Source organism: Temnothorax nylanderi, unplaced genomic scaffold (assembly GCF_030848795.1).
Source record: "Temnothorax nylanderi isolate EJ_2023f unplaced genomic scaffold, tnyl_v1.0 TNYL_tig0024_pilon, whole genome shotgun sequence".
NCBI classification, from domain to species: domain Eukaryota; kingdom Metazoa; phylum Arthropoda; class Insecta; order Hymenoptera; family Formicidae; genus Temnothorax; species Temnothorax nylanderi.
The window spans coordinates 1,380,510-1,407,565 of NW_027249086.1; the positions used below are offsets into that span (position 1 = coordinate 1,380,510).

General features: G+C 37.6%; 4 protein-coding genes across 10 annotated transcripts; 2 read left to right on the forward strand and 2 right to left on the reverse strand.

The window, feature by feature from the left end:
- The first annotated feature begins 110 nt into the window (after positions 1 to 110).
- On the forward strand, positions 111 to 7,124 carry LOC139769764 (actin-binding protein IPP). The gene is made up of 7 exons (XM_071701106.1): positions 111 to 747; positions 1,505 to 2,030; positions 2,522 to 2,687; positions 2,814 to 3,160; positions 3,472 to 3,818; positions 4,049 to 4,269; positions 4,394 to 7,124. The coding sequence occupies exons 1-7, from the start codon at positions 678 to 680 to the stop codon at positions 4,628 to 4,630; spliced, it is 1,914 nt and encodes a 637-aa protein (XP_071557207.1). The 5' UTR covers positions 111 to 677; the 3' UTR covers positions 4,631 to 7,124.
- On the reverse strand, positions 5,429 to 15,330 carry Sf3b1 (splicing factor 3B subunit 1). 2 transcript variants are annotated; one of them, XM_071701102.1, is made up of 19 exons: positions 15,215 to 15,330; positions 14,559 to 14,737; positions 14,210 to 14,384; positions 13,965 to 14,044; positions 13,660 to 13,827; positions 13,203 to 13,419; positions 12,545 to 12,949; positions 11,884 to 12,347; positions 11,450 to 11,807; positions 11,046 to 11,338; positions 10,832 to 10,957; positions 10,535 to 10,756; positions 10,254 to 10,436; positions 9,988 to 10,176; positions 9,657 to 9,832; positions 9,298 to 9,570; positions 8,539 to 8,755; positions 8,248 to 8,440; positions 5,429 to 8,108 (listed from the first exon to the last, which is right to left on the reverse strand). In XM_071701102.1, exons 1-18 carry the CDS (start codon positions 15,240 to 15,242, stop codon positions 8,282 to 8,284), a joined length of 3,912 nt encoding a protein of 1,303 aa, XP_071557203.1. In that variant the 5' UTR covers positions 15,243 to 15,330; the 3' UTR covers positions 5,429 to 8,108; positions 8,248 to 8,281. The 2 variants fall into 2 exon arrangements, with proteins under 2 accessions (XP_071557203.1, XP_071557202.1); XM_071701101.1 differs by having other exon boundaries at positions 5,429 to 8,440.
- Positions 15,331 to 16,613: 1,283 nt separating this feature from the next.
- Positions 16,614 to 24,663, forward strand: LOC139769773 (protein lin-54 homolog). 6 transcript variants are annotated; one of them, XM_071701131.1, is made up of 12 exons: positions 16,614 to 17,685; positions 18,367 to 18,755; positions 18,831 to 19,151; positions 19,396 to 19,617; positions 19,708 to 19,923; positions 20,026 to 20,142; positions 20,229 to 20,366; positions 20,557 to 20,808; positions 21,284 to 21,471; positions 21,877 to 22,120; positions 22,403 to 22,599; positions 22,785 to 24,663. In XM_071701131.1, the coding sequence occupies exons 2-12, from the start codon at positions 18,378 to 18,380 to the stop codon at positions 22,966 to 22,968; spliced, it is 2,457 nt and encodes an 818-aa protein (XP_071557232.1). In that variant the 5' UTR covers positions 16,614 to 17,685; positions 18,367 to 18,377; the 3' UTR covers positions 22,969 to 24,663. The 6 variants fall into 6 exon arrangements, with proteins under 6 accessions (XP_071557232.1, XP_071557229.1, XP_071557228.1 ...); XM_071701128.1 differs by adding an exon at positions 17,752 to 17,848 and having other exon boundaries at positions 16,614 to 16,939; positions 18,367 to 19,151; positions 21,278 to 21,471; XM_071701130.1 differs by having other exon boundaries at positions 16,615 to 17,685; positions 21,278 to 21,471.
- Positions 24,633 to 27,047, reverse strand: LOC139769780 (uncharacterized). The gene is made up of 3 exons (XM_071701145.1): positions 26,857 to 27,047; positions 25,767 to 26,537; positions 24,633 to 25,479 (listed from the first exon to the last, which is right to left on the reverse strand). Exons 1-3 carry the CDS (start codon positions 26,900 to 26,902, stop codon positions 24,974 to 24,976), a joined length of 1,323 nt encoding a protein of 440 aa, XP_071557246.1. The 5' UTR covers positions 26,903 to 27,047; the 3' UTR covers positions 24,633 to 24,973.
- Positions 27,048 to 27,056: the final 9 nt, after the last annotated feature.

Sequence of the window (27,056 nt, forward strand, 5' to 3'; positions counted from 1 at the left end):
GTTTGTTTACTGCGAGAAAAAAATTTTTACTTAAATTTGCCACCATTTTTCGACATTCTGCGATGCGTTACGTTTTGGAATAATTTTTTTTTTTTTTTAATGAAATTGATAATTATATATTTATATGATATATTTTATATGTTATTGTATATTTATATTTTTATATGTTAATATTGTATATTATATATTTTATATGTTGTATATTGTATTTCATGTGCATTTTGAGTCGATTTTTGTTTAGCAATTGTTACTTTTTAAATCGTAAACAATAATCGTCCTGGTGATTTTCGCGCATTTCAAGAAATGGAAAATCGAGGAAGCGCGGCAACTTGCTTGTCCAATGTGCCAAATTCCGACGGCCAATCGAGAATCCGCGTTTCAAGGATTCCAGTTGGCAGTGAATTTCTTCGTGGGAAGTGAACGTGGGGACTGTGGGGAGAGGATCGGACGGACGGGGATCTTTTTCCTTGCGGCTGCACTGGCGCCGTTCCCACCTCGGCTGGCTCGGCTAGTTTCACGTACTTAAATAGGTTATCTGACGTATGTCAAGCTTCTCGTCAACGAAATTTATTATTTAATCCGAGCGAGCGGGAGTCGTCTCTCGCTACGTTTCCAGGAACGATCTGTCCGCGCGCACGGGATCGATTGACGCGTCGGTCAAACATGCGGTGGTAGTGATGCGTTTAAAGGGGAAAAATAACACAAAATCGTTCCACAGCGTCTACAGGGTGCTTTCTCGTTTATGCCGTGAGTATCTCGCGAAACGATCTTCGTAATAAAATTAAATCGCCTGCTCGAATCGTTGGAAGGACTTATTGATTGCGAGACACTAAATCGCAAAAATGTCACAATTGTCTTCTTCTATCCGAAGTCTGGGAAGTGTTGGAGAGCTCACATTACTTTTAATTTATCTATTTTTTTTTCTTAAAATAAAAATGTGTGTTTACGTTCTTAATAAATCCTTGAAACGTCAGGCATGTAATTTTCCAGAGTATTATTTACATGTTAATCCGGATACAATGTCTATCTATTCAGTTGTAATATTTATTTTCCTGGAATATAATTAAGACAAGAATGATTCACATGCTTGGAAGTATCCTGAAATGCATTGAAGCTTGTATTAAATTTATAATCATATTTTTGTGAATCTATATTTCTCAGAAAACAAAAATTATCTAGTAAGAACTTTCAGATCAACTGTGCGCCCTTGTGCGGACTTGTCATCATATGATTTATATGTACGAACCAGAGCAATAAATTATTATATTTATATATGATATATTGTTACATTAATAAATTTTTTTAAATTTATTAAGATTATTGGAACTTGTAAATCTTCATGTTTACTATTGTATCTTTTACGTGTACAGCAAGTCTTTTGATTTTTATATTGTAACATTGCGTTGAAGCAAGCTTATTGTAGTGTCTGCCAAAACACTATCGTGTTATGGCCCACACGAATTAGCACCGTTTTCCTCATGACAAATCTTCTACACTTCTGCAGGATCTGTGGAAAAAGCACATCTTGATGGTTTCATGGCGGATGGTGTGGCACCGACCCTGAAAAATGGCCACAATTCTAATATGGACTTTGCTAATCAACCGGTGAAGCAATCATCCGATGTGTCCAGCGTCGTATACGCGGTGGGTCACTATCCCCCAAAGCTTCTGCACAATCTCAATGCGCAGAGGCGGGAGAACAAGTTCAGCGATGTGGGATTGGTGGCGGGTAATAGGATCATCAGGGCGCACAGATCGGTCCTCGCCGCCGGTAGCGCCTACTTCAATGCCATGTTCACCGTCGGCCTGGTCGAGGAGCAACAGGAGCTCGTGGAGATCCACTCAATCTCCCCTCACATTCTCTCTCAGTTGGTGGATTTCATCTACAGCGGCAACGTAGACATCACGCAGGATAATGTGCAGGAGTTATTCGCTGCCGCTGATATGCTAGAGTTAGACGATGTAGTAGCTGGCTGTATCAATTATCTCAAACAGCAGCTGCACTATTCTAATGCCCTTGGAATTTACAGGTAAGAGAAGACTGTAAGAACTGAAATTGAAATATTCAGAGAACAGATGAAAAGAACATTTATTGAAAAGCCGTTGTGACAAGAAAATTACACGAAAATATAAACGAGAATTGCCTAGAATGTTCTTTATTCGGAGCGTGAGGAATATAAATTAAACACAGATATTGATCGCAAATTATTAGCAAAAGTTTGAAGAATATTAATTGATAAATATTTAAACTGAAAATAAAAATGAAATTAAACAGCTGTAATTAATTAATTTAAACTACAATGGCAACTTTAACAATTGTATAATTAAACAAATCTAATTAAAATGTGAAAGAAAGATGCTTTCTTTTTTCTTTTTTACTTTTTTTTATATTATTAGACTTTCCGATATCTTTCTAAGAATAAATTATATTATCGTTGCTCCCAGGAAACATGCAAAAAGTAACAAAATACCGTTTTGAAACTAAAATCACGATGATATTTGTCATTGTTGCTAATTGTAGATTTGCAGAAGTACACAACAGACTGGATCTTTTGGAGACTGCCCTACGCTTTATAGAAGCCAATTTTCCACAAGTCTGTCAGGAGGAAGAATTTCTGGATTTGCCCAAGGAGCATCTTGTTCAGTTTCTTAGTAGCGATTACATTCACATCGATACAGAATGCCAGGTTTGTTATTTTCCAAGGAATTAAATAATCCGAGTGCGTGGACTGCACATATTTGCACTTACATATTTGAAAAATATGTTGCATATGACACGTATAACGTGATGAATTATTCTTTACTTTTTGCAGGTCTTCCAGGCCGCGTACAATTGGATCGTTTACGACATCCCCGCGCGGAGATGCTACGTATTCGAGATCCTCAGCCACGTACGCTTGCGACTGTGTTCATTAGCAAAGCTAGAGCGTATTATCCTAGAGTGCAAGGACGCGAGTCTCATCGTCGCGCTGCGATCTATACAAAAGGATCTAGTCTCGAACAAAGGTTGCCTGGTGCCTCTTCACGCCCAGCCCCGGATCTGCGCCAGGAAGAACATTTTGGTGATCGGCGGGTCCAAACGGGAACACTCCTCGGACAGCTGGGGCAGAACCGCCGAGAGTACTTACGAAACCATCGAGAAATACGACATATTCACCGGGTACAATCTCCGGCGACATCTTTCCTTTTTCAGTTCTTGGCTGTTAAGATGAAACGCAATCGACTAAGTTTCTTAGTTACTTGAATTATATCTTCGAGATAAAAAAGTATGTTCGATTATATTTAAGCGTTATTCTTGCTCTTTCTCGTTGAAGTTTTCATGTACTTCATTCCTTTCTTCCTGCGCGCGGGCTTTTACATTTTATATCAAAGTATTTTTCTCCATTGATAAATTTTTTCTTATTGTTAACTCTTGTTAGATAACTAGAACAAAGTTGTCCTTTTTTATTTGACGAATGAACGTTTCTCTAGAGAATGGAGCGAAGTCGCTCCAATCAGCATAGGACGCATTCTACCTGGAGTGGCTCTGTTGGACGGCAAGGTATACGTTATCGGCGGTGAGCTGGAATCCTGTATAATCGCCAACTGCGAGTGCTACGATCCTCGTGACAACGTGTGGACCCCCATCGCTTGTATGGAAGAACCCAGATGCGATTTCGGTCTTTGTGCCTTGGATAACAGCTTGTACGCGTTCGGCGGATGGGTGGGCGAGGATATCGGTGGCTCTATCGAGATATACGATCCGATCACCAATACATGGACTCTCGAGGGCTACCTTCCGGAGCCACGATTCAGTATGGGAGTCGTGGCATACGAAGGTAATGACTCCGAATCCGAAAACCAATAATATCACAATTGATAGTCGTTTGACAATTAAATTTGTATCTCTAATATACATATCTCTAATATACATATCTCTAATATACATATCTTTTCTCTAATATACATAGTTAATCTTTTATTTCTGTATGTTCCATATACTACTTACACACACGCGCATGTAACAAGATATATTGTATTTTAACTCTAACTTATAAATTCTCTGTAGGACTAATTTACATCGTGGGTGGCTGTACCCATAATAGTCGGCACCGTCAGGATGTGATGAGCTACAATCCCGTGACCAGAGAATGGAATTACCTTGCCCCGATGATCACACCGCGCTCGCAAATGGGAATCACGATTCTCGACGGATACTTGTACGTCGTTGGCGGCACCAGTAAAAATCAGGAGGTCTTAACATCGGTCGAAAGATACTCTTTCGAGAAGGTATAATTTATTTTTGTCTATCATTTATATTAGCATGTTCAATGAATCGATGATAATAAATAGACATCTATAATAACACAATTCAACATAATCTCAACTCGTCAACAAATCCGTGATATTTCAGAACAAATGGAGCATCGTCGCTCCCATGAGCATGGGCAGATTTTATCCGGCAGTTGCGGCGGCCGACAGTCGGCTGTACGTCATAGGCGGCGACCAGTCGCAGGAGATCAATTTCTACCGCACACAGATCACAATCTCCACCGTCGAGTGTTACGACCCGCACACGAACAAGTGGCACGAGTGCGCCTCTTTGCCGTCGAGCAGAGGCGAAGCGACGGCGATCGTTACGCCCTTCTGATTGCTATTTTGCAGAGATCTGTTTGTCGTTTGACGTTCACGCCTTTTTACTTTTCCAACTTGTTTTTCTTTTTTCTGCTTTGCCTTGTCCATTTTTATTAAGAGCATTGTATCCGTAAGGTAGATAGTCAGTCGCACTGCTAAAGGAATTGTAGATTTATTAATTTCTGAATATTCCACCGGCATTTTTTAAATACTTGTGTAGGGAAACGCTATATACTTTGAGAACTTGTATTCTTACTGGAGAAGATTATTATTATTATTATTTCTTATAGATATACGGCGTAATCACTATTGATAGGAATTACCTAGGTTGGAAAACCTAGGAATGCAAGATGTAACGAACACGAGTTTTGATGTATCTAGGTTTTAAACGGCTAAGATCTAGGAAACTTGATATATAAAGATCCAATTTTATAATTGGATAAAGAGCTTTAATTTGAGGATTTTTAAGATTAATTATCTTTAATTCCAATTCTGAATTCGAGTCATGTAGAATGTGAAGAATTTATAATCTGAATTGAGGAGCCAAGTCTAAAATATAATTCAATTGAAGTCCTAAGGATCTTAAAATTAAGTGAAAAATTTGAAGCTTATGGAAAATCTACGATATATACATATATATATGTTGTTTTCACTTTGTTGCACGACACACAAAAAAAATTAAACAAGATGTTTGTTATTGGAAACTGTAGATCGGATTCAATGTATTTTGTTCTATTATTTATTTATAACTAAATTATAACGCGCAAACATATTTGAAAAAAGAACCGAATAATGATAACGTACAGCGTGCAGAAATATTTGAATACCTTTATTAATTAACGACAAGTATTAATTATATTTTCTTAATTAACGAGTAACTTTGTTAATTAACTATGTACGCTAGGAAGGACTGAGCCTCTTTATATAATATAGTCACATACCAAAGTTGTCATAATTTGTAATCGTATCGCTACAAGTTAACAGATTCATTAAGCATAATGTGTGTAAGGGACTGTATAAGATGAATCCAAAGATATTTATCCTTGGAGTATGTAAGGGTCTAAGGGTATAAGGATCTTCGAAAAGCCGAAAAGTTACAGAATCAAAGGGACTCTACAAAATCACAAAATTAAAATACGCTTAAATATCTTGAAATTCGGAGAAATATAAATGTAAAATTACAAGATCTAATAAGTCTTGTGTGAAATTTATAAACCTTGTGGCTTTAAAATTTTCAAGTTGGAAGAATTAATCGGCATCTAGAAACTGCTGCAGATACCGTAACGTAAATATATTCAATGAACATAAAAACACGTCTCGAGACTCTTATCATTCGAAAGTTTTTGGAGCCTTTAACCCTTGGCGTTTTGGAACTTTGCATCCAAAAATCCAGAGATTTCAAAGTACCTTGTTGTAATAAAGTAACACTGTTTCTTAATTAGCGTGTGTACGAAGCCGCGCGTCCAATGTTTTGTAAAGTTTAAGGTCACATTTTATATATAAAAAAAAAATCAATCTAAGAATCGAAGAGTCGCCGCCATTCTCTGTAATTAGTCGTCGATGTAACAATCCAATTCGCCTTTGTTCAAAGGTGTTCGGTGCTACATACGTGCTAACATCCGCGGAATGATATTCGATTATTCTCAAATTTTTCGGTACAGGGTAAATGGTGAAAGAGATGACCTTGTTGAATAATCCTACTAATCTTCTATTGATTGTAATTAAGTTCTCGAGCTTGTATCTCAACTTTCTTTCTTCGTTGTAAGATAAAAAGGAATTAAGATAATTGCTTAATCGTCTTGCACATTTTTTTAATATATATATAAAAAAGTCTATAAATCCATAGGTTGCTAAATCCATTGGTCTAATATGTATTATATAAATAAGTACGAAAAAATAATTGATGACGCGTGCGGATTTTATATTTGTGAATCTAGTAATTGTGAATAGATGTATCTGTAAGGTCTTTTAAAAGATATAGATTTGAGATCTATATAACGACATTTGTAATCTTTTCCGATCCTAGATTTCTACAAAGTGGTATCAATCTGTTTCAACAAATATACGGTAATGAAACAAAAGAAGTAGCAAAAAGAGTTCATAATTTCTCCAAGAAAGCTATAAAAGTTTGTAGATGATATTTAAAACGTCTATGGGAATTTGCAGATTTATTTAGACACATGGATAGAAAGATCTAATAATTAATGAATCTAGTGAATCTAGCAATCTACGGATTTATGATTTTATGGACACAGTAATGTATGATATATGTATGATGTATGTATAAATGTATAAAATTAATTTTCTACAATTAGTTTTTATATTTTTAAATATTAGTATTTTCTTTTTTCTTCTTTCTTAGAACTTTTAAGATAATTGAAACAATGGACATCTCTAACATGTTTATCCTTCTCAAGTCATTACAAAAAAGTTAGAGAATATAAAATGATAAATATACAATAATTTATGTATATTTGTGATCAATAAAAACTGCTAAAACCATTCACTTATCCCTCGGTTAAAATTATTTTCAATGATAGGAAACCATTTGTTTAGTTTCTACATGTTGTATATTTTCTTTATAATTAATACGTGATTTTCTTAACAAGGAACAGAAGGAAATAATTATTTACAATATGATCTTTTTTGTTTATTTGATGATATTTATACTCATCAGTCGAAAGCAATATCAATTATGTTGTTACTAAGTATTTATACTCATCGTCGATAGCAATAGTGACTCACGAAATCGATCTAATGTGTTGAAAATTTCAAAGTAATATTTAGAAACATATTATTTATATTATTTTAATGTACAAGCTATTATAAAAATTGTTTTTATATCTCTGTTCTATCTCTCTCTTGCTCTTTGTGTCTCTCTTTTTTTCTGTCTTCTTTTCATTATATTAAAAATTCATGTGATTTTTAAAACAATTGTTCACACATACACACAATTTCGTGAGTATCTACATCAAGTCATTATATTATAAATAATATTATTCGATCAAATGATAGAAATGACGAACTGATAGATTATCGAACAAATTCCTTGAAGAGTGTCAATAATGAACTTTTTTCCATTAAACAGCATTATAAGTTCGAATTAGCAGGATTCAAAACTTATAACAGTTTAAGCAAAATAAGATCCCGAAGATCTAGCACATCCACGGTATCCATAATTTTAAAAATCCAAGATGTCCTAAAGATCTCTAAATATTAATAAAAATCCCAGGGTCTACGGAGTTTATAGTTGAAAAGATTTAAATTCCAACGAACCTGAGATCAAAAAGATTGCGATCTAAAGTGATAAACTACAACCTGGCGTGTTCTCGTTATGTGCTGACATTTCCATGCCTTCAAAATCGATATCCGAACAATATCTACACAAGTGTCGTAACATATATCTTTAAATAAAATATAAGGTAATACACCTTCAGCCTTTTTTCGTTATACATCGGAAATGACGTGACACACGTAGTTGTTCCAAACATATCCTGGAATAATAAATTTTTTCATGGTCTAAGTGCGAATTTCGGAAATTCAGGAAAAAAGAAACTTCAAAATTCGTTCGAACTCATCTTTATAACGATAAGTTTTTAATGCGGATATTTATACTTATAGAGATATAAGAACCTTGTATAACTGTCTTATTGCTGCAAGTTTTCTATTACAATACGTAATCCAATTCGTATCTAATATATTGGTTCTTTGGATCGTTCATGATGCGAGGGTAACCAGCCACGAGAGCATCCTGTCCACCGATGTAAAGAGAATTGTATATCTTCCAATAAACGTCGCGAACTTTACGGGCTGGATGGAACAAACCCTGTAATACAAAAGCAAACGCATATGAGTAACATACATATAATATGTCAACGGCTAGAAGATACATGCGCTTACGCGAAAATTAAAATAAACACGTACTTGTAGTGTATACTGCAAAATTTTGATTGGCCCAAGCGCAACGCGCAATCCATCTACGGCATCCATAAACGCTTGGACTAAATGCGGCGAGGTCTCGAAAACGTTCGGCCACACGTGATTCAATAAATGTATTAACGCGTCTTCGCATCCAAATCCATAAACACCTAATGCCATGTGCTTAATTGCGGCGCAGGCGGTCTGTCTGTGTACTAGATCTCTGATAAACCATTAGAGAGAAAAGAGAATCAATTAGAAATAATTTCTGAAACTAAACTTCTAAATTTATAAAAAAAAAAAGCTTTTTCACAACACCTCTACGGAAAGTTCGACTTTCCATGCCTGTAGAGAGGGGCGAAAGCGGTCAATTTCACGCCAAGGCGGCATAGCGGGCGGAAAGTAACCACTTTCCTCCCTAGGGCGGAAAGTGACCACTTTCCACCCGCTAAACAGGGAGGAAAGTGGTTACTTTCCGCCCGCTATGCCGCCTTGGCGTGAAATTGACCACTCTCGCCTCTCTCTAGGCATGGAAGTCGAACTTTACGTAAAGGTATTGTGAAAAATATCGTGTGCACCTCGGGGCAAAAGCTTTTTCAGACTCGTGTGATTGCCGCCCTCGCCTTCGGCTCGGGCGGCAAACTTCACACTCGTCTGAAAAACGCTACTTTCGCCCCTTGGTGCACAATATACTATTAACGAAGGAAGAGTAAAATATATAATTGCAATAATAAAATTAATACACTGTATATTTAGACATCTTACCTGTCCATAAGTGCATCTTCTAGCAACGGACTGACAGCGTAAATGTAATCTTTACCCATTTCGCCGATGTATTCAAACAAGAACGACAAGGATTTCAATACTCCGTTCTGCACGTTTAGCTCGGGCACTCTGTACTCGTTCATCAATGCGGGTAACACTGTAAAAGGGCTACAAGTCTCAGCAACGATGGCAATAGCGACTGTGGTACAAACGCGATTCTGACGTTCCTGTACTTTCAAGTTGTTTAGAAGCGTTGCTAAGACATCGTGCGGCCTGGAAGGAAGATGCAAACATTATATGGATATATATGCTTATTATATATAAAAAATATTAATTGAATTATTAATTGAATAGCTCACCCAATAGCTTTGGCAATGTAGCCGAAAGTGTTTACTGTCGCTCTTCTAATGGCCTTTTTATGCGCCTTCAGTAGTTCCAACAATTCGAAGCATATCCTCATCCACTCTCGAGCAGAAACATATTCAGGACCTCGATCTGCGATTCTGCCCACGAGATCGATACAATTTTCTTGCACCTACGACAAGATCAATAACAAATTAAATATGACAAAGAGCACTAAAAGGATTCAATTATGCGAGTTTTATAGCATTTCAAGAGAATTTTATTTTGTCCAGTAGTATAATTTGTCAAAGTGCAGATAGTCATATATATGTATAATATAAATTTTACCTTTTCGTGTCTGTTTTTCAAGATAGGTGTAAGCCTTGGTAACAAATCTTTGATGGGTGGTGTCATCTTCGTCATTCCTATGACGTTAACAATGGCTTTCAACGCTCCTAAAATGCTACCTAGTACTTCTGGGTATTCCTCGCCTAAATACTCATATAGAACGACTCCTAAATGTCCCATCAGTTTTTCCTAGAAATATCGCACGCGTATTACATTTTATTTCTTTATATTTATTAAATCAAGGAATTAAAAATTGCATTTCTTACCTCCTGACAAGTCTTCATAACTACTGCGATGCGCGAAATAAGATCTGCAGCTTGCTGTCTGACCTTTGCGGATTTATTATTCAATCTCCACAATATCGTACCACATATTTGAGGAAGATATGCTTTCACTCTTTTACCCAATGTGTTTACAATCGTACCAAAACCATTCAGCATAACGACATCCTATGAATAAAACTAGTTTAAGCTTGTGTGTTCTTTGTTAGTTATGATATTCGTTCTTATATAAATTATGATTTAAAAAATAATCAGATTCAACAAACCTCAGTAGTTTGTTCCTGGAAAGCGTATAAAATTCCATCAATGAGCTGCTCCTCTAGACGCGAATCGACATCCGCAGCTCCCAAATTGCCCATTATCTTCTCGATCGTCTCCATCACCATTTTTCTGTACTGTTCATTTTCGTCCTTTAAATCGTCCACTACTCTGTTAATAATCTCTGATGCACCCACTTTGTTGGCTATCTCTACTGTCGTATCCACAAGCTGCAATTTCATTTATTTAATTACATACGTAATTAAAAATTTATATCTAAATCTATCGAAATATCTTTCCATTACCTGTCTATAATTTCTGCGATCCAGTGCCATACGATGATTCCAGAAGTGTTTAAAGAAGTGAGGCAAAATTTCGTCCTTTATATATTGAGCTTCCACACCATCCGTCGCACAGCACTGTTTAACTACCTATTTTTAAAAATACAATTTATACAGAATGTTAGAAAAAAGACAATGCAATGTGATTAACTTATAAAATATAGTATTGTAATCTTACCTTCAATACAATTTTCTTCATTTCTTCATCGGGGGATTGGAATTCACGTATAAGAATTAACATTACTTCCCTAGTATAGTAATTCGCGTATTCTGCATCCATCAGAGGAATAAGATAACCAATAGCTTTTAGAAACGCTGCTAAACCTTTTCCTCTATGCGTACGGATGCCTTTCCAAAGTGGTTTTAGCACAGAGTCGAAGCTTTCGATACCATATGGCGTTGCTGCTTCGGCTAACGCAGCAATAGCTAACGCAGTAATTGTTCGTACCTTTTGTTGCTCATCCACTAGACCTGTAATATTTCGTGTCGTGATTATTTTTCCGAAAAAGAAATAAATATAATTTAAATATGTGGACTGTATATGTAAACACAGAAAGACGAAATAATGTTAACTTCCTTTACCGTGTTCTATAATTTCCACCAAGCTCTTCAAATGCGGTAAAATGGCGCAACCCATCAAGATAGCTATTTGCTGCACGATCTTGATACCAGTGTGTCGCGCTTGCCAGGATTTTTTGCTGCGACAAACGGCTTTTAAGAACGGAAGAAGCGAAGGGATTCCGAGAGCGGATGCAACAACCGCGAACGCTCTCGCTGTCGTGTTGCGTACGTATTCGTCGATGTTATCGATATCTGGTCTCATTGTGGAGATCATTGTAGCCAATCCTGCAGCCTTTGCCAAGTTAGAAATAATCTCTCTGCCTTCGACACGAGCATAGTAGTCTTCGTCAATCAATAAAGGCTCGATGACGACTAAAATCTAGACAGTACAATTAAATTAAATTAAATGGAATAAAATAACAGTTGATCGATGACGCAACGATAAAAATAATTACCTTGTGCACATACGGTCGCACCAAGTCGTCCAGCTTATATAGAATACGATCAATGACTTTAACCAGTAAATGACGTTCTTGATCCTCAAGAGTAGGTGACATGAGGAGCGGAAGGATTTGATTGAACAACGGTCCGGCGCCGAATTCTCTCGCTTTATCGGTGATTTGTCTCAAAGCGGCTTTACGCATTGGAGGAGTCCCATTTTTTATCTTTAAAAGCAGCTTCATGATTTTTCTTTCTTTCTGCTCTTCAGGACTTAGCGTTTCTTCGTCCACGTCGACTAGCAGCTTGTCGAAATATTGCGCGTCTTCCGGCTTCATAAATGGCAGATTGCCCTTTGGTTGATTATCCACATACTTGGCGCTCTTGTCTTCCGTTTGGATGAAGAAACCCTGAGGTGTACCAGCGATAGGCGTAGGCGTCGCAGTAAGCTTTCTAGCGGGTGTGCGTATAGGTATGTATCCTAAGAAAATTGTAATACATATTTCAATATAAAATATTCAATTTTCCTATTTCATAAAATAATTTCAATAATTGTTAAATTCTAAGATACAGAGATTTTAGATTCATGGATAAAATTTATGAATTGTATAGTTTCAGAATATCAGGCAATATAATGCTAAGGAAAATATTGATCCTGTTATTGTATTCACGTCTCACCTGCTGGAGGTTGCAAAATCTTGTAACCAGGAGGAAACAGCGCGTCCAACTCGTCGTCCGACAAGGGTCTATTTCGCTCGTCTATCTCGCGTTCCCAACGATATGCTTGCAGTTGTTCAGGCGTCATGGACATCAAATGTCCTGGGGTCGGCGTGGCCAGACCCATCGCCTTGGGTCCCGTCGGCGTGACGGCACTTGGGGTCAGTATTGTTGTCTGATGGGGTGTTGCGAGAGGTGTCGCCGGGGTTTGCGGCGTCATCGAGCCGGGCGTTTGATTCGATGGTGTTTCATCCCAACGACTTCGCCTTTTGCTCGCCGAGGGTGTCGGAGTTTCCTGTATCAAATCGCCAGCAACTCGATCAGTTCTCGGAGTCTCTGCCCAACCGCTGTTGTGTCCGGGCGTTTCTATAAAATTGGCACGTATTTATATAACTACTGTTTGTATTACGTATTTATGTTAGATGTATGTGAACTTAAATATTTTTTCAATACCATTAAATTAAAAATGTATAGGTATGTTAAATTTCTCAATCGTATAAAGCTGTTGTATAATGAAAATCAAAATAGTTTAATTTCGTAATTATATTTGCAATTATTTTCATAGTTATTTGTAGAATAGCAAAGTAATGCAATTCAATGCAAAGTAATGCAATTCAACCTCTTTCAGTTTTCGGAGTTTCATCCCAACGATTCCTTCGACTCGTTACAGTTTTCTCATGAGAAGGCGTCTCTCTGCCTGGAGTCACAGCTCCTGGCGTCGCATGTGCTGGCGTGGCGTCCCACATTCTTGTACTGATTCCAGGAGTAGCTCCGGGAGTCTCCCCTCCTTTGCCATGACCTGGAGTTTCATCCCATCTGATAGCAGCTGGTGTTACCTATAACAAGTAATAAAAAATGTTGCAAAAGAAAAAAAGATTAAATTAAATTTACATGACATTTTAATATTCGAATTTGTATTTTTATTATAAATTAAATAAGTGTTTGCGAGTGTGGTATAGCAAGAGCATATAACTGATATATGCAGGAAATATAATAATCAAATGCTGCAGTTAATGAAAACGCATTTAATTTAAATAAAAAAGAATCAAGATGTAAAAATAACGTGGCAAACTTACGTCTGCATTATCCCAAGATGTAGGCGTTGCTGAAGCCCCAGATAATTTTTTCTGCACCGGAGTATCGTCTGTTTGGTCCCAGCGACCTCTCTTTTTAGGAGCTGGTTTAGGTTCGCCGTTGGCTTTCAAAGTACCATCCTTTACCTTTTCTGCTAATCTTTTTCTCAGCTGTAAGAAAATGCAAAATGTACATAAAAAGATTTCTATACTACAATTAAGATATATCTTATGTATTAAAGCTTTAAAATATTTTTTAAAGTTCTTTTGACATATTATATTCAAAAAAACATTAAAACTCAACGCACCTCTGTCTCTTCACCTTTGAGCATTTGCTCCCGCATAATTTCAGTATATGTCCTGGAACCGATATCGGGTGTCTTACCACCTGTAATTAAAAGAGACCGATTATAGTTTTTAAAAACTCAAATAGGCAAGATATGTGTGTGCACTTAAAAATAATAATTTAATACATGTTTGTCAAGCTAATTAACAGTTTTTATTGCTTCATTACTTTGGCTAAAATTCAAGTTACAAAAAAAAGTACACCAACCTTCTGCAAAGGGATCGACACGTTCAGGGGAGATGATCATTCTACGTCTTTTTTGCCTGTATTCATCCTCCCTATCAGCTATGGTAGGTCGTCGTCTATCCGCAAACGGATCATAATCCTTCTCTTCTCTGTCAACTATGGTGGGTAGTCGTTTGTCCGCAAACGGATCGTAATCCTATCGGGTATAAAAATCTATATTAATCTCGAGTGTATATTTTGTATAAGTTTCATTCTTAAAGAAGAGGCAGTGAATTAAAAAATGATCTAAATAATAAGTGAATAAAAGATAAGATAGATTTGTTAATGTTAAAGCTATAAATATTTCAGAACATATCATAACGAGGTATACCTCGATTTCATCGTTGGTTGCAATTGACGTAACATAGCCGTCAAATTTGTTGTTGCTACTGTCATATATATCCTGATCGTAGAAACCGGTCTTTCCCAAAGCAACCTGCTCCTTCTCGGATGCTGTATTCAGGAGCTCCTTTTTCTTTGACTGTATCTCTCTTATCTGTGCTTCAATGTCTGCAATATAGATTAACATTATAGAAACATATTAAAAACATTACATATAAACATTATAGTAGGAACATTATTAAGCTGTAATAAATAAGTAAATGTATTCGAGTAACGTTAAATATTACAGATTCAATGCAACGTAAGCCGTTGTAAGTGATGCAAAACGAAATAAAGCGAACGTAACAGACTAATGTCACGACGCAAAGTTTGACCGATCGTTCGACAATTTAACCAGCTGACGCTTCATATCTGAGCAGCGTTCGACGTCCTATCTAAAGTGTGAGGAGTACTCCAAATATCCCATTAATTAGTTCGCTTGGTAAAGAGTGAGTGTTTACGGTTCTCATTGGGCAGAACGGAACCGAGCGTGTCAACTGCGTTCCGACCGACCCTCGTTTTCGACAAATATTTATTTTGCATTTAACTCGTCGTGCGGACATAATTACGGAGGTCAGTTGGAGGGTCTTAAGCGAAGAGGGGTACCTTTGTGCGTCCTCGGGATCGAATCCATCGTGGTGGAGAAGCTCGCGGAAGCGACGGACACGGCGAAAACGCACCTGGACACGCCGAATTCAGCAATACGTCAGATGGCTGACTAGATGACGCCCCGGATCCGCTGACGCCAGAGTCCCTAGACTCTTGACGCTGTCAGCGCTACCTGGGATCCCGTTTCCCCACGTTGCGATTGATCACAGCCACTCACAGCCCCCGGTGTCTGGAGGTTTTCCACTGGATCAGCCAATCAGATATTTTTATTTTAAATCAGCCAATTGACGACGTGGACAATTGATGAATACCGGCCCTATTTCCTGTTCCTATTTGTCTGTTGCCTGGCATTGTGCAAGGGCATTTAAGGAGGAAGAGGAAGGAATTTTGTTTCAAAAATGTTTCTTTTTTCTTGTAATGCGAGAAAGTGGTTGTAATTTTATTTGCCATTTAGTGTATTAATGTATTAATTAATCGGAACTGCCGTAAAACAATTGTCAGTTTCTAAAGTTTTCCTAATTAAGGGTATCCTGGAGTGACAGCGACAAGGCATAATCGGTCTAAGCAATATCTTTGAATTGGCTGAACAGAATGGAAAATCCTTTTACACGATTAAAGTACGCACAAAAATGTAGAGGGCTGTACATGATTTTTTCTGATAAACTAAAAAAAAATTTTATTTTTATAAATATTGTCTTCACCTGACGACAATATTTGCTTTATACAAAAATTCTGCAGTTTTTCTATAGAAAATAGTGATGCAGCCCTCTACAAAAAACTGTCAGGAATAATATCGTGCAATTAGAAGTAAGATTTGAAGCCTAAAAAAAAAGATATTACTTAGACCAGTGGAAGATGCAAGGTTAGGTGCTATCCTTGTCTATATCCTTGTCTATACAAGGACAGATATAGTCGGTGAGCACTTCTTTATCGACGCTGATCGAGTTCGCTTGCGGCTCCAGCATCCCCTTAAGGGTATCAGTTATCAGTAAGGCTGAGTTTCCACTGAGCGCGTCACGCTCCTTTTATGTAAATAAAAAGTTCAACATCTGCGCAGTCTTATCTATTTATTGATTTATAGATTCTGAAGGTTTTATCCGCTTTTCTTATTTTCCCTTGCGTCAATTTTATAATTTACCAATTTTATTATCTCATTTAACAATGTAATAATATCTAATATGTATAATACTTAATAGATAATTAATATATTAATATATAATATAAATAATATCTCAATATATATAATACTTGATGTATAATTAATATATGATACATCGTAAGATATCGTGAAAATCACGTCGACAAAAGTTCGTAAAAACCGCGCGTCGCTAGCGCGACTCCCCCGTCGCGCCAGATGGCGCCGCGGGGCGGCGCGGCGGCGCGTCCAGCGACGCGCCAGGAGTTTCCCGTCTCGCTCACGCAGCTCGTCATTCGTCGACTCGTTCAATCTTCGCCCGCGTAAGCGCGAGAAATGTCGCGGCGACTGGCAAAGTGCGCGAAACCGTGTCCGCGTCCCGTCCGCGTCCGCAGCGCGCGATAACGTTTGTCCCACGCGTCGCACGCTCCGCCCGGTCCGCCCGGCCGGCCGCGTTATCGCGCGGAACCGCTCCGCTTTTCCCCAGGCCGCAATTTTCACACGCAACAGCGGTGCACTGTGGGCCAGCAATGGTGGGCGCGTGATTTTGAACAATTCGAGCTATCGAAGGAACGCGCACGGCGCAGGTACGTGGTGTTGCCGGACGACGGGGTACGCGCGCGACGCCGTGCCCGTTCCCGTCGCTCCCCTGGGACTTGGCGACATCGGCTCCGTCCGAGATCGCCGAGCGACGGGCGGGATCGCGCCGCGCTCTGGCCGCGAGCCTCAATTTCGCCGTTCGACCCCGCTCTCGGCTGGCCCCCTTTCCGTTCCCCCCGCGTCCCCGCCTTCCCGCCACCCTGCCGCTGTTACGATCGCGAAAACTCCGTTTGAGGTTAGGTCCCGCGCCGTCTCTCGGCTTCGCGCCGTGGCGCGCGCGCGCGCACGCGACGTCCCGCCCGTCGTCGTGCGTCGGGGCCCCGTGCCCCCCTCGAGCTCGCACGCGCGCGAGTTGCTAGTTGCTCGAGCGGGCGCGCGCTCGAAAATCCACATCACGAAAATGGCGCGTTCCGCCGAGAAATGGCGCTGATGTTCCACGGCGACTTCGCAGTTCGCACTTTCGCATTCGCGCTATCTCGCTCGGTTTATTTCCCTTTTTTCCCCCTCTCTCTCTCTTCCCCCTTCACGGCGCGTTCGAATCCGCGTCCACGTTCGACGTGTTTCGAACGCACGCTGATCGCGTCGAACTTCGCTTGGGTTGAACGGCCGACGCGGGCATCCCGCTACTTTTCAAAAGGGCGACCACGACGGATTTAAATCCGTTCTCTGACGATCGCTTTTCGAAATCTCGGACCACGTTGGCGACGGAGTGGTGGAAACGCGGCGACAGATCGTACGTTCGCATAAGTGAACAAAATCACGGTAGAGTAGAGTAAATGTTTGGATTTTTTTTTGTCAGGCATGTGTACACGTGCGTATAATTGCTGCTTGATACAACTTGATCGGCTACATTTGTCTGAATGGTATTCGGCATTCTTATGTTCAGCATTTAACAGGTTGTTATTTCAGAGTTGATCTTTTACCGTAGAAAAAGTTTCTAAATTTAAATAAGAGATGGATTGAAGGTTGAGATGTGCAAGAAATAAGTGTTTATTATCCTAATTGTGACAATTCTGCATTTGTGACACCTTACACTTTAAAAACTGTTTCCTTTTACGCGATCAAGGCCACTGTAATATCATTGTTAAATAGAGATGGTCTCAGTTGCTGAATATATATCTTGTGTATACGCTGCGACTTGTAATTGGCTGCGTTCAGCAGAATGTTTATTTTGCAACTGTTGGAAGTTTTCTGAGCCCAGATTGGATTATTCTTTTAGATCTAGAGGAATAATCTAATCTGGGCTCAGAAAACTTCTAACAGTTGCAAAATAAACGTTCTACTGAACGTGGCCATTGATGTTACATAAGTGAAAGCTGTTGCATTTCTTGCATTTAATCGTCATTAGACAATTAAGGCATCAATCAGCTGTAAACCTGGACTATCATTCGACTGATACTGATGTTTTGCTCAGGTACTACCGTCATGTCCGCTAATAAGGGGCAAAACGCGAGGGCCCTGGTGGAGCCTCTGGCATTGGATTCGCGCACGCTAGGCGACAGCGATTTAAGCGCACTGAGTTTATCCCACGGCAGTGAGCAGTACACGTCGAACGACTTTGAGGAATTTGCGAATATTCAAGCGGAACTTGAGTGCATGAACTCGGAGGGAGTTATGACGGACGACGACCGGATAATAATCGAGCGGAACGTTGAGACTGACATAGTACCTGATGTGGAGATGACTGAAATTCCCGAGCAAGTGCGGGCCGAGCACATTTACACGATGGCGAATCAAAACAGCCAGAATATTGTGTTTCAAACGAAGCCCACCTTACAGAGAGTACCGGTGTCGGCGGTCCAGGTAACGTGTCCAATCGCGATTCCTGACGCGCTGTTCAAACGCAACGCTCCGTTTACGACGACTTCCCCTCTTCAGATGAAGCCAAACATCTGCCCGGCCACGCAGAGCCAGTCGATTATGATAGTGTCGCCTGCGAGCGGACAGGGTACCAGTCAAATTCTGAAGATATCGCACCCGCCGACAGCCTCGGCCGAGCAATTGCAGTCTCTAGCCCAGACCCTGATTACCGGCAAATCCATGGATGGAAGTGTTGTTCAGTTAAGGACCACTCAGCCCGCCAAGTCTATCGCGACAACTAATGCCTCCGGGAACATCACGATCAGTAACATGCAGAATGTAAAGTTTTCACAGCCATCGCTGAAACGGTCAACGCAGAACGTCTCGCAAGGACGTAACGTAAGATATTATGTGGATTTGTGATCTTTATCTTCATCAAAAGTGCTTTTCGTAAAATTATATAATAAAATTGAAATTTTCAATTGAAATATGGTTTTCCACAATCTTAATTTTTTAATTAATCTTGTATAAAACCGAGGCATACGTGTGAAGATTGGGATGAGACTCGACAACTGTTCTTACATAAAGCTTACTTATGTAAAATTATATATTAGATTTTTAATTCCAATGATATCTTTCACAGGTGTACACGAAAATGATATTGACAGGAAGTCAGCCGCAGTCTGGTACTCAGCAAGTTCTCATCACGAGCTCACAAAGCGAGAATCAGCCCACTCAGGGGATCAAATTCCTCAATAGTACCTCTTCTAATTACGGCAGCCCGTCGAAAAATATAACGTTGGCACAGATGGGTATACTCTCCACCAACAAGCAACATATTTTGCCGTCGTCTTCGCCAAAGCAGGTTTGTCTCAAGTTACATGATGTAACTCGTTAAAAATTGCACGTGTCTCGCGCGAAAACAGTTACTACACATCCTTTTATCTTTTTGTAGGGTATGATACTGAACAAGTTGCTACAATCTTCAACATCTCAATCGCCGAAAGTAACCATAGTACCAGCGAATACCGCAAAATCACCAACGAAAATCCTTCCTGCGCCAACTATGAGCCTTCAGGCCAAGTGCTTAACGACGACGAATCAGCAGCCCACATTCGTTACGACCAAGTCATCCATGCAGCAAAATCCACAGAAAGTGATCATCAGACAGGTTAAAAGATTATGAGTTATAATCAAACGATTGTTGCACATTTTGAAGATAAAAATTATATTTATCTATCGATAAATCATACGGTAAAAATTCTTCCTTTAGGGTTCTTTGAAGCCTGGCAATGTACTTGGAGGTGGACAAGTCATTAGAATTCCTGCTAACCAGAACATTGTGACTGGATCAAATCAACTCCATCAAATTCAGATGTCTGGACGACAAGTATGTCATCGTATAATTTATCAATAATTGATTGATCGTAAATGTGGATATGTACATTGTTTATTATATTATGCCATTTCTTTCAGGTGCAATATGTGAGATTAGTTAGTACCCCCTCAACAGGATCTACCAATGTCGTTACTGTGGGCAAATCAAAGGCCAGCACAACACTTCAGACTGTAAATATTGGTCAGAAAATAGGAAATCAACAACAGATTGTAAAGGTATACGAAATTGTAGTATTATTCGATAACATTAATCTTTTATCCAATCATAGAGAAAAAAATTATGTTTATTGTACGTACATATATTCTTTATTTTTAATTTCGATAGTTTACGATATTTCAGGTGCTACATAACATTTAAAATATTGTATATTGCAAGTGACGATTCTTTTCTATGGTCTTTACCTAGGTTGTGCCGCTGAATACCGGAAGTCAGTCTCTGAGAACTGTTGCGCCGAAGGCAACGCTGACAAGTGGCAGTCAAAAATTACTCATACCTGCAGCGACTGCTGCCGCAGCAGCTGTCGGCGGTCAATCAAAGAATGCGGTGGCAATCCCTGCATCAGCGTTGAGCCAGTTAGCGTCAGGACAGGCGGTTCTGTCAACGAATCCGAATGTTGGGAACATCGTTGTTCTACCTGCTCAATATATTCAACAACAGGTTTAATAATATCCATTTATGTCCTTGATTATTCAGTTTGCATAAATTGCTTTCGCGCGTTAGTATTAAATAAAATTAAAAATCCAAAAGATTTAAACAATACGAGGTTCTGAGAAATGTGTAATTTTATTACAGGATATATAGGGTGATTCAACACATTTGTTCTTGAAATGTCATATTCCTGACTTAATTCTAAGACGATTTTTCCTTTTTCAAAATTCTCTCGAAAGCCTAGTTCTTGAATTACAAAAAGAAATATTTCGCTTATCACGGACCGAATACCAGAGATAGGCAAGGGTGGCGTGACTCAACGTCAAACAGAGGCACTTATGTGGGGCGCCTGTAACGATTAGCTAATGGCAGCACAAATGTTTGTTCTGAATCACCTTGTGTATCCCTTTAAGCTATACAATTTTGAAAAATTTATTCATGTATTAAATTCATGTATTAAAATATTGCTATCCCGAAGGGACAGTCAACAGATGAGGCAAAATTGAAGTCCCAAACATCGCCGGGTCTCTTAGGAAATTCACAAAGTTCTACAGCGACTCTGTGCGTGATTGATGGAAAGAATACCCCAAGAACCATTTACAGCAATGTGGAACCGAATGGCATCAGGCCAAGAAAACCGTGTAACTGCACCAAATCACAGTGTCTTAAGCTGTAAGCATTTTGTTAAAAAATTATTTGCTGTCTAAAAATCTTATTATTTTTTAAGTGATTTACTTTAATAGTGAAAAAAAAAACATTTTTCAATGAAAAAACTCAACTATCAATTCACAAATATCTTTCATATAGTAGGCTTTGGATTTTCACTTTCATTTGTTATTTTCATAACTGACAAACGTCTTTTTACCTAAAAGCATTCATTGATATACGTAACATTTCTTGTGAAAAGATTGTTGAATTTTAAGCGAGTTTAATCGAAGTAAACATCATCATAGAATTATAGAAAAGCTAAAATCATCTTCTCAGATTTCAGAATTAATTACAATTTGCTTATGTCTTAATTTAAATATTATTTATATTTGAATGAAATCTAAATAGAAATTTTCATATCTTTCATAGTTATTGCGACTGCTTTGCGAACGGTGAATTCTGTCACATGTGCAATTGCAATAATTGCTCAAACAATCTTGGTAACGAGGAAGAGCGACAACGTGCGATTAAATCCTGCTTGGAACGCAATCCTAACGCCTTCCGGCCTAAAATCGGAAAAGGCCGTGAGACGGGCGAAGATATAAGGAGACATAACAAAGGCTGCAATTGCAAACGTAGTGGTTGCCTTAAAAATTATTGCGAATGTTACGAGGTATTTTGAACTATATAAATGTCATTCAATAAACAATTGAGCTTGTATAGATATATTTTTCCTGATTTGTTATTGAAAATGCGACAAAATATATGATTAATTTTTTACCCCTTTATTACATCTCATATATATTTCCTCCTGTTAATATGTAACTACTCAGTAATTGCTTATTTAAGAAAATGTTCAAAATGCAATTTACACATGAAAATTTTAATATAAATATTTGATGGTTTTGAATATGTCTATTTTGTTGATATGAGAAATTTAAAATGTCTTTTTCAGGCAAAAATTCCATGCTCTGGAAATTGTAAGTGTATAGGCTGTCGCAATATTGTGGATCCAATTTTGCAAAAGAAATCTTTAAAAGATCTTGCAGAAGCAACCGAAGTCAAAACAACTCAGCTTAGTTTAAATAAAGCTCAGTTACAATTGTCTGAAATGGCATTTAGACCTACTGCATCATCCAACACTGGTACAAGGTTTGTATGAGAGAGAGAGAGAGAGAGAGAGAGAGAAATGTATAGAGTAAGATTTCTTTATAAATGTTATAATTTTTTAAGAAATCTTGCACTGCACTGCAGCTGTAGTATAATACATTTTAATTTTACATATTTTTATTTATTATATATATTTTTAAGTTATATTTATTTTTTATTTATTATAGACAACCATTCAATTTTCTGACGGAGAAGGTAGTAGAGATAACATGCCAATGCTTAATGGCGCAAGCCGACGAAGCGGAACGTAACATGCTTGACGATGAGGCATCCCAGCGTCTTATCATTGAGGAGTTTGGTCGATGCTTAAAAGAGATCATCGAGTCGGCGCACAAAGCTGAAGCTACTTAGCAGGTGCACTTGCGATATTCGCATTGTAATTTTCATCTGTCATTATTGATTCTGAGAATGGAATATAAATAAAGATAGTATAATGTGTGTTGGTACCAAAGACGTTATATCACACAAGATGCGAAAAGGCATCAGAACTTTTAGAACTCACGGAGTTATTCTTTAAGCGCCTTTCAAAGCGAATTTGCGACGAATAATTCCGCGCGTAAATTTACTTCCGAGTAATATATGGGAATGATATAAGCTATAAAAGATCAAATTGCTTCCTTCAGGTTTTTACTAAACAAAAATGATGATCTATAATTCATACATCAATGTAAGATGTATTCTAAAATTACTTTACTGTATTCTAAAAATGAATATTTCTGATTTTTCAATTTCGAGTGAGGCAAAAGAAGTGGTGTCAATTTGCTGATAAACGATAATTTTTTTATTTCATATATTTTTTAAATGTAGCAAATCACATACTGGTAAATAAGAAGCGATAGCTCATCTTACAGTTCAATTGCTTAATCGTCATTACCGTTTAACAAATTTATAGTGTTCAGAGAAGATAATAAAATATTTCGTGAGTTTATCTCGTCAATTTATCGGTTGCATTTCTATATTTTTAGAAATAAGTCGTTATATTTGCGAAATAATATATATTAGATGCTAAAATTAGAATAATTATAGCAGAAATTTCATTGGTAAGCACCTTTCTTTAGTTTATTAAATTGCAGAGAAGCGAAATGTCTATAATGGTCTAATTATAAGTCACAGTTGTTATGTATATCTCAACTAATAATAGTACAAATATATAAATTTTACTTGTATGTTTTGAAATATAAAATTAGTAATGTTAATACGTTAATTAACGTTATTAATATGAAATATAACAACTGCGACTTCAGCTTTTATAAGATTTTCCTTCTTCCGTAATTGCATATTAAAGAATCTTTATATATTATTTACACCGTATATATTATTTAATTGTGAATATTAGGTGTTTTAATAGCATTATAGGTATCAAATAAAGCTCTACTTTCAGTAAAAGGTACTTGATAAATGAAGAATTCTGTTATTCGTTAATACTCTTAAAACTTAGTACATCCTTAGTTTTTAACGGCTTGTAACTTAGGTTTATCGACGGCTCGATGTTGATCGAAACAAACAACATCGTTTAGGCTATAGAGAAAATATGCGATGTTTGAAGCACCCTGTATTATATATATAGATATATATACACATATGTATATTTCTCAAATTAAAATTCTACGATCGAAAGTGCAGCTGCAGTTTATATAGATATTTATATGCATTACGATTAAAATGTACAGTACATCAAAATAGTCTCTCTTGTTTTGTCTGCGTCCACAAAGAATATTTCTATTTAAATTCTGCTCTTAACTTGAGAAACGATTTGTTTATTATTCTCGTTAACCGTTTCCTTTTTCTTTCCCTACTTCTCTTTTGATGTTCAATGTTTACGTAAAAATATTTCAACATATTGCGATCTGCAGTAACTTTAAGTTACTGCAATATATAATTAATCTGTTGGCAGATTACAAGGTGTTAATCCTCGAAATATCAAATTAGGGAATAAGAGATATTTAATAATATGTAATATTTTTTCTATATACGCATGTGTGCGTATATAAAATAAGATGTATCGTAAAAAGAAGTCTTGTTATTAAAAAATATAGTATTAATCAATACTATACTCGCATAATGTATATTACGTACATTTACAATCCATATTTACAACTGTTTTACAATCTTATAAATTTGTAAATAATTACAAAATAATTTTTTATGTATAGTCTATACGCTATGTTTAATTAAAAAATAAGAAATTTCAGATTTTATTGCATGGAATAAAAAACAAGTTAACAAGAAAGCTCGTTTGCAAAAACAAAATTGAAAACTCAATACATTTTTCTGACAAGCGTAATTTTTTTTACCAATAAGGAAAAAATAATAAGATATAATACATGAGAAGTTCATAAATATTGTAAATACATCACTAAAATTTGATGATCTTATTTTTACATGGTTTATTACTTTCGCACTTCTCTTTCGTATCTTCCTGCAAAGATTCCACAGCAGAATCATCCATTTTTTTCACTGTAACGGCGCTGTCTTCTTTGGCATTCACCAAGTCCGGGCAATCCTTCTTTAAGTGTGTTACAGCCCCACAAATCTTGCAGCAACCACCGTGAGGATAAACTCCTTTGGGATTGTCAGGGCATTGCATGGCAATGTGGCCCTGCTCGCGGCAGATAAAGCACTTGGCATATCTGTAGGTAGAATCCTTGTTGACTTTGCACTCGAAATGGGTGTGTTCCGTTGAACCACACTTGAAACAGATGCCTGTGCAGGCCTCGTTGCGATCGAGCTCAGGACAATCCGACAGATTGTGTCCAGACTTGCGACAATTGAAGCAGACGAGTTTCCTGACGCGCGCCAAAGCTTTCTCAGCCCTGCGTCTTTCCAGCTTCATCGCCATATCCACTTCAGATTTTGGAATACCTGAGATAGGATGCAATGCAGATATTGTTAATATTATTACTTTAGAATTAAAAAGGCATAATTATTTCATTATTATCAGTAAAAAGTATATTAATTAAAATCTATGGATATTCTGAAATTTAAGATTCTTAAATTAGATTTTTCTCAGCTTTTATGCTTAAAAAGTTTGAGGAGAAATAGATATAAAGAAATATCGAAGTAGTTCTTTTAAGTTCCATGAAGATTCTCGTAGAATTCAAAATTAAAATTCTGCTGTTATATATATATAATATTTAATATATACTTACCCTTCATTGTCATTTTCTGTTTAAGTTCTGCCAATCTCTCCGCATCTTCCTTTTTGACAGGGAATCCATCATACATAGCAATTTCGATTTCCACACCGTTGATTATTACTTTTGTGACACCGGCATCTGGCTTCCTCCTTTTATATTCTCCCTTTTTCTTCATTTTCTCCTCCCTTGTGAGTTTATTGTTACTTTTGCCTGAGGCATCCTTTTTGAACCTCTTAGATCCATCGTTAGACATTTCCAACTTCCTTTTCTGATTCCGCTTCTGCCGTTTGCTCAACACACCGTGACTTGAATGCACATCTTGTGGAGTGTTCGATTCTTTTTCACTGGATATTGAATTTGGATTATTGACGGCTTGTTTCTCTTTGTTAGAAAATTTAGTCCTCTTCTTATCTGTTGTTTTTACATCTCCCGTTGCTTGTGATTTCTCTACATTGTTACTACCTTCGGATGCTGCTTTATTTTCAGAATTTTTTGCGAGATCTCTGTTTGACTTCAAATTCTTATATTTTTTTGCGTTAGTCTTGGATCTGTTATCTTCAAATTCCGCCCATTCCTGAGTGTTTTCATTAGTGCTACTGTTGAAGGTACCTTCTTGATCTTTCAATAATTCCTTCGCTGATTTCTTCTTCTCCGAAGGTACCTTGCTTTTGCTCTCCTCCAATTGCTGTTTCATTACATGCCATGGCGTAGCCTCGTTCGGTAATCTTTCATTTGAAGCTTTGGATCCTTTCGCTCTTGCAAACCTAGTCATCTTTTCTCGCACTAAAAGAAACGCATATTTATTTCAGATTCTTTATTTGTTTTGATTTATTGAAGAATCTTCTGAGTTCTAAGATTATATATATTGATCCTCACAATTCTTAGTTTGAATTCTCTAATTCAATTAAAATATATTTTGATACTCAAGTTCTTGCATTAAATTTCCAAATGTTTCAAACATACACCAAATTAATGAAAGTATCATGCGTCTTGTAAAAGAGGATTCCTTCTTGCAATAGGTATAATGTATAAATGTAAGCACGTTCAGTTTGCATTTAAAGAAATCCACATTTATTTCCAGAATAAACAAAGGGTTTCTTACCGATTTTCTTATCGGAGCGTTCGCAGCGTATCGTATGTATGTACATACACTTCGTGTATCTTCACGTGGAAAGTCAAATTTTGAGGTTAGAGAACCAACTCAATTTCGGGTGTTCCGAAAATGATCTTGTCCGCGTTCGGAAAACGCAACGATCGCCAAGACCCGAGTGTCCCGACTCCCGGCCGCAAAGGATCGAGTTT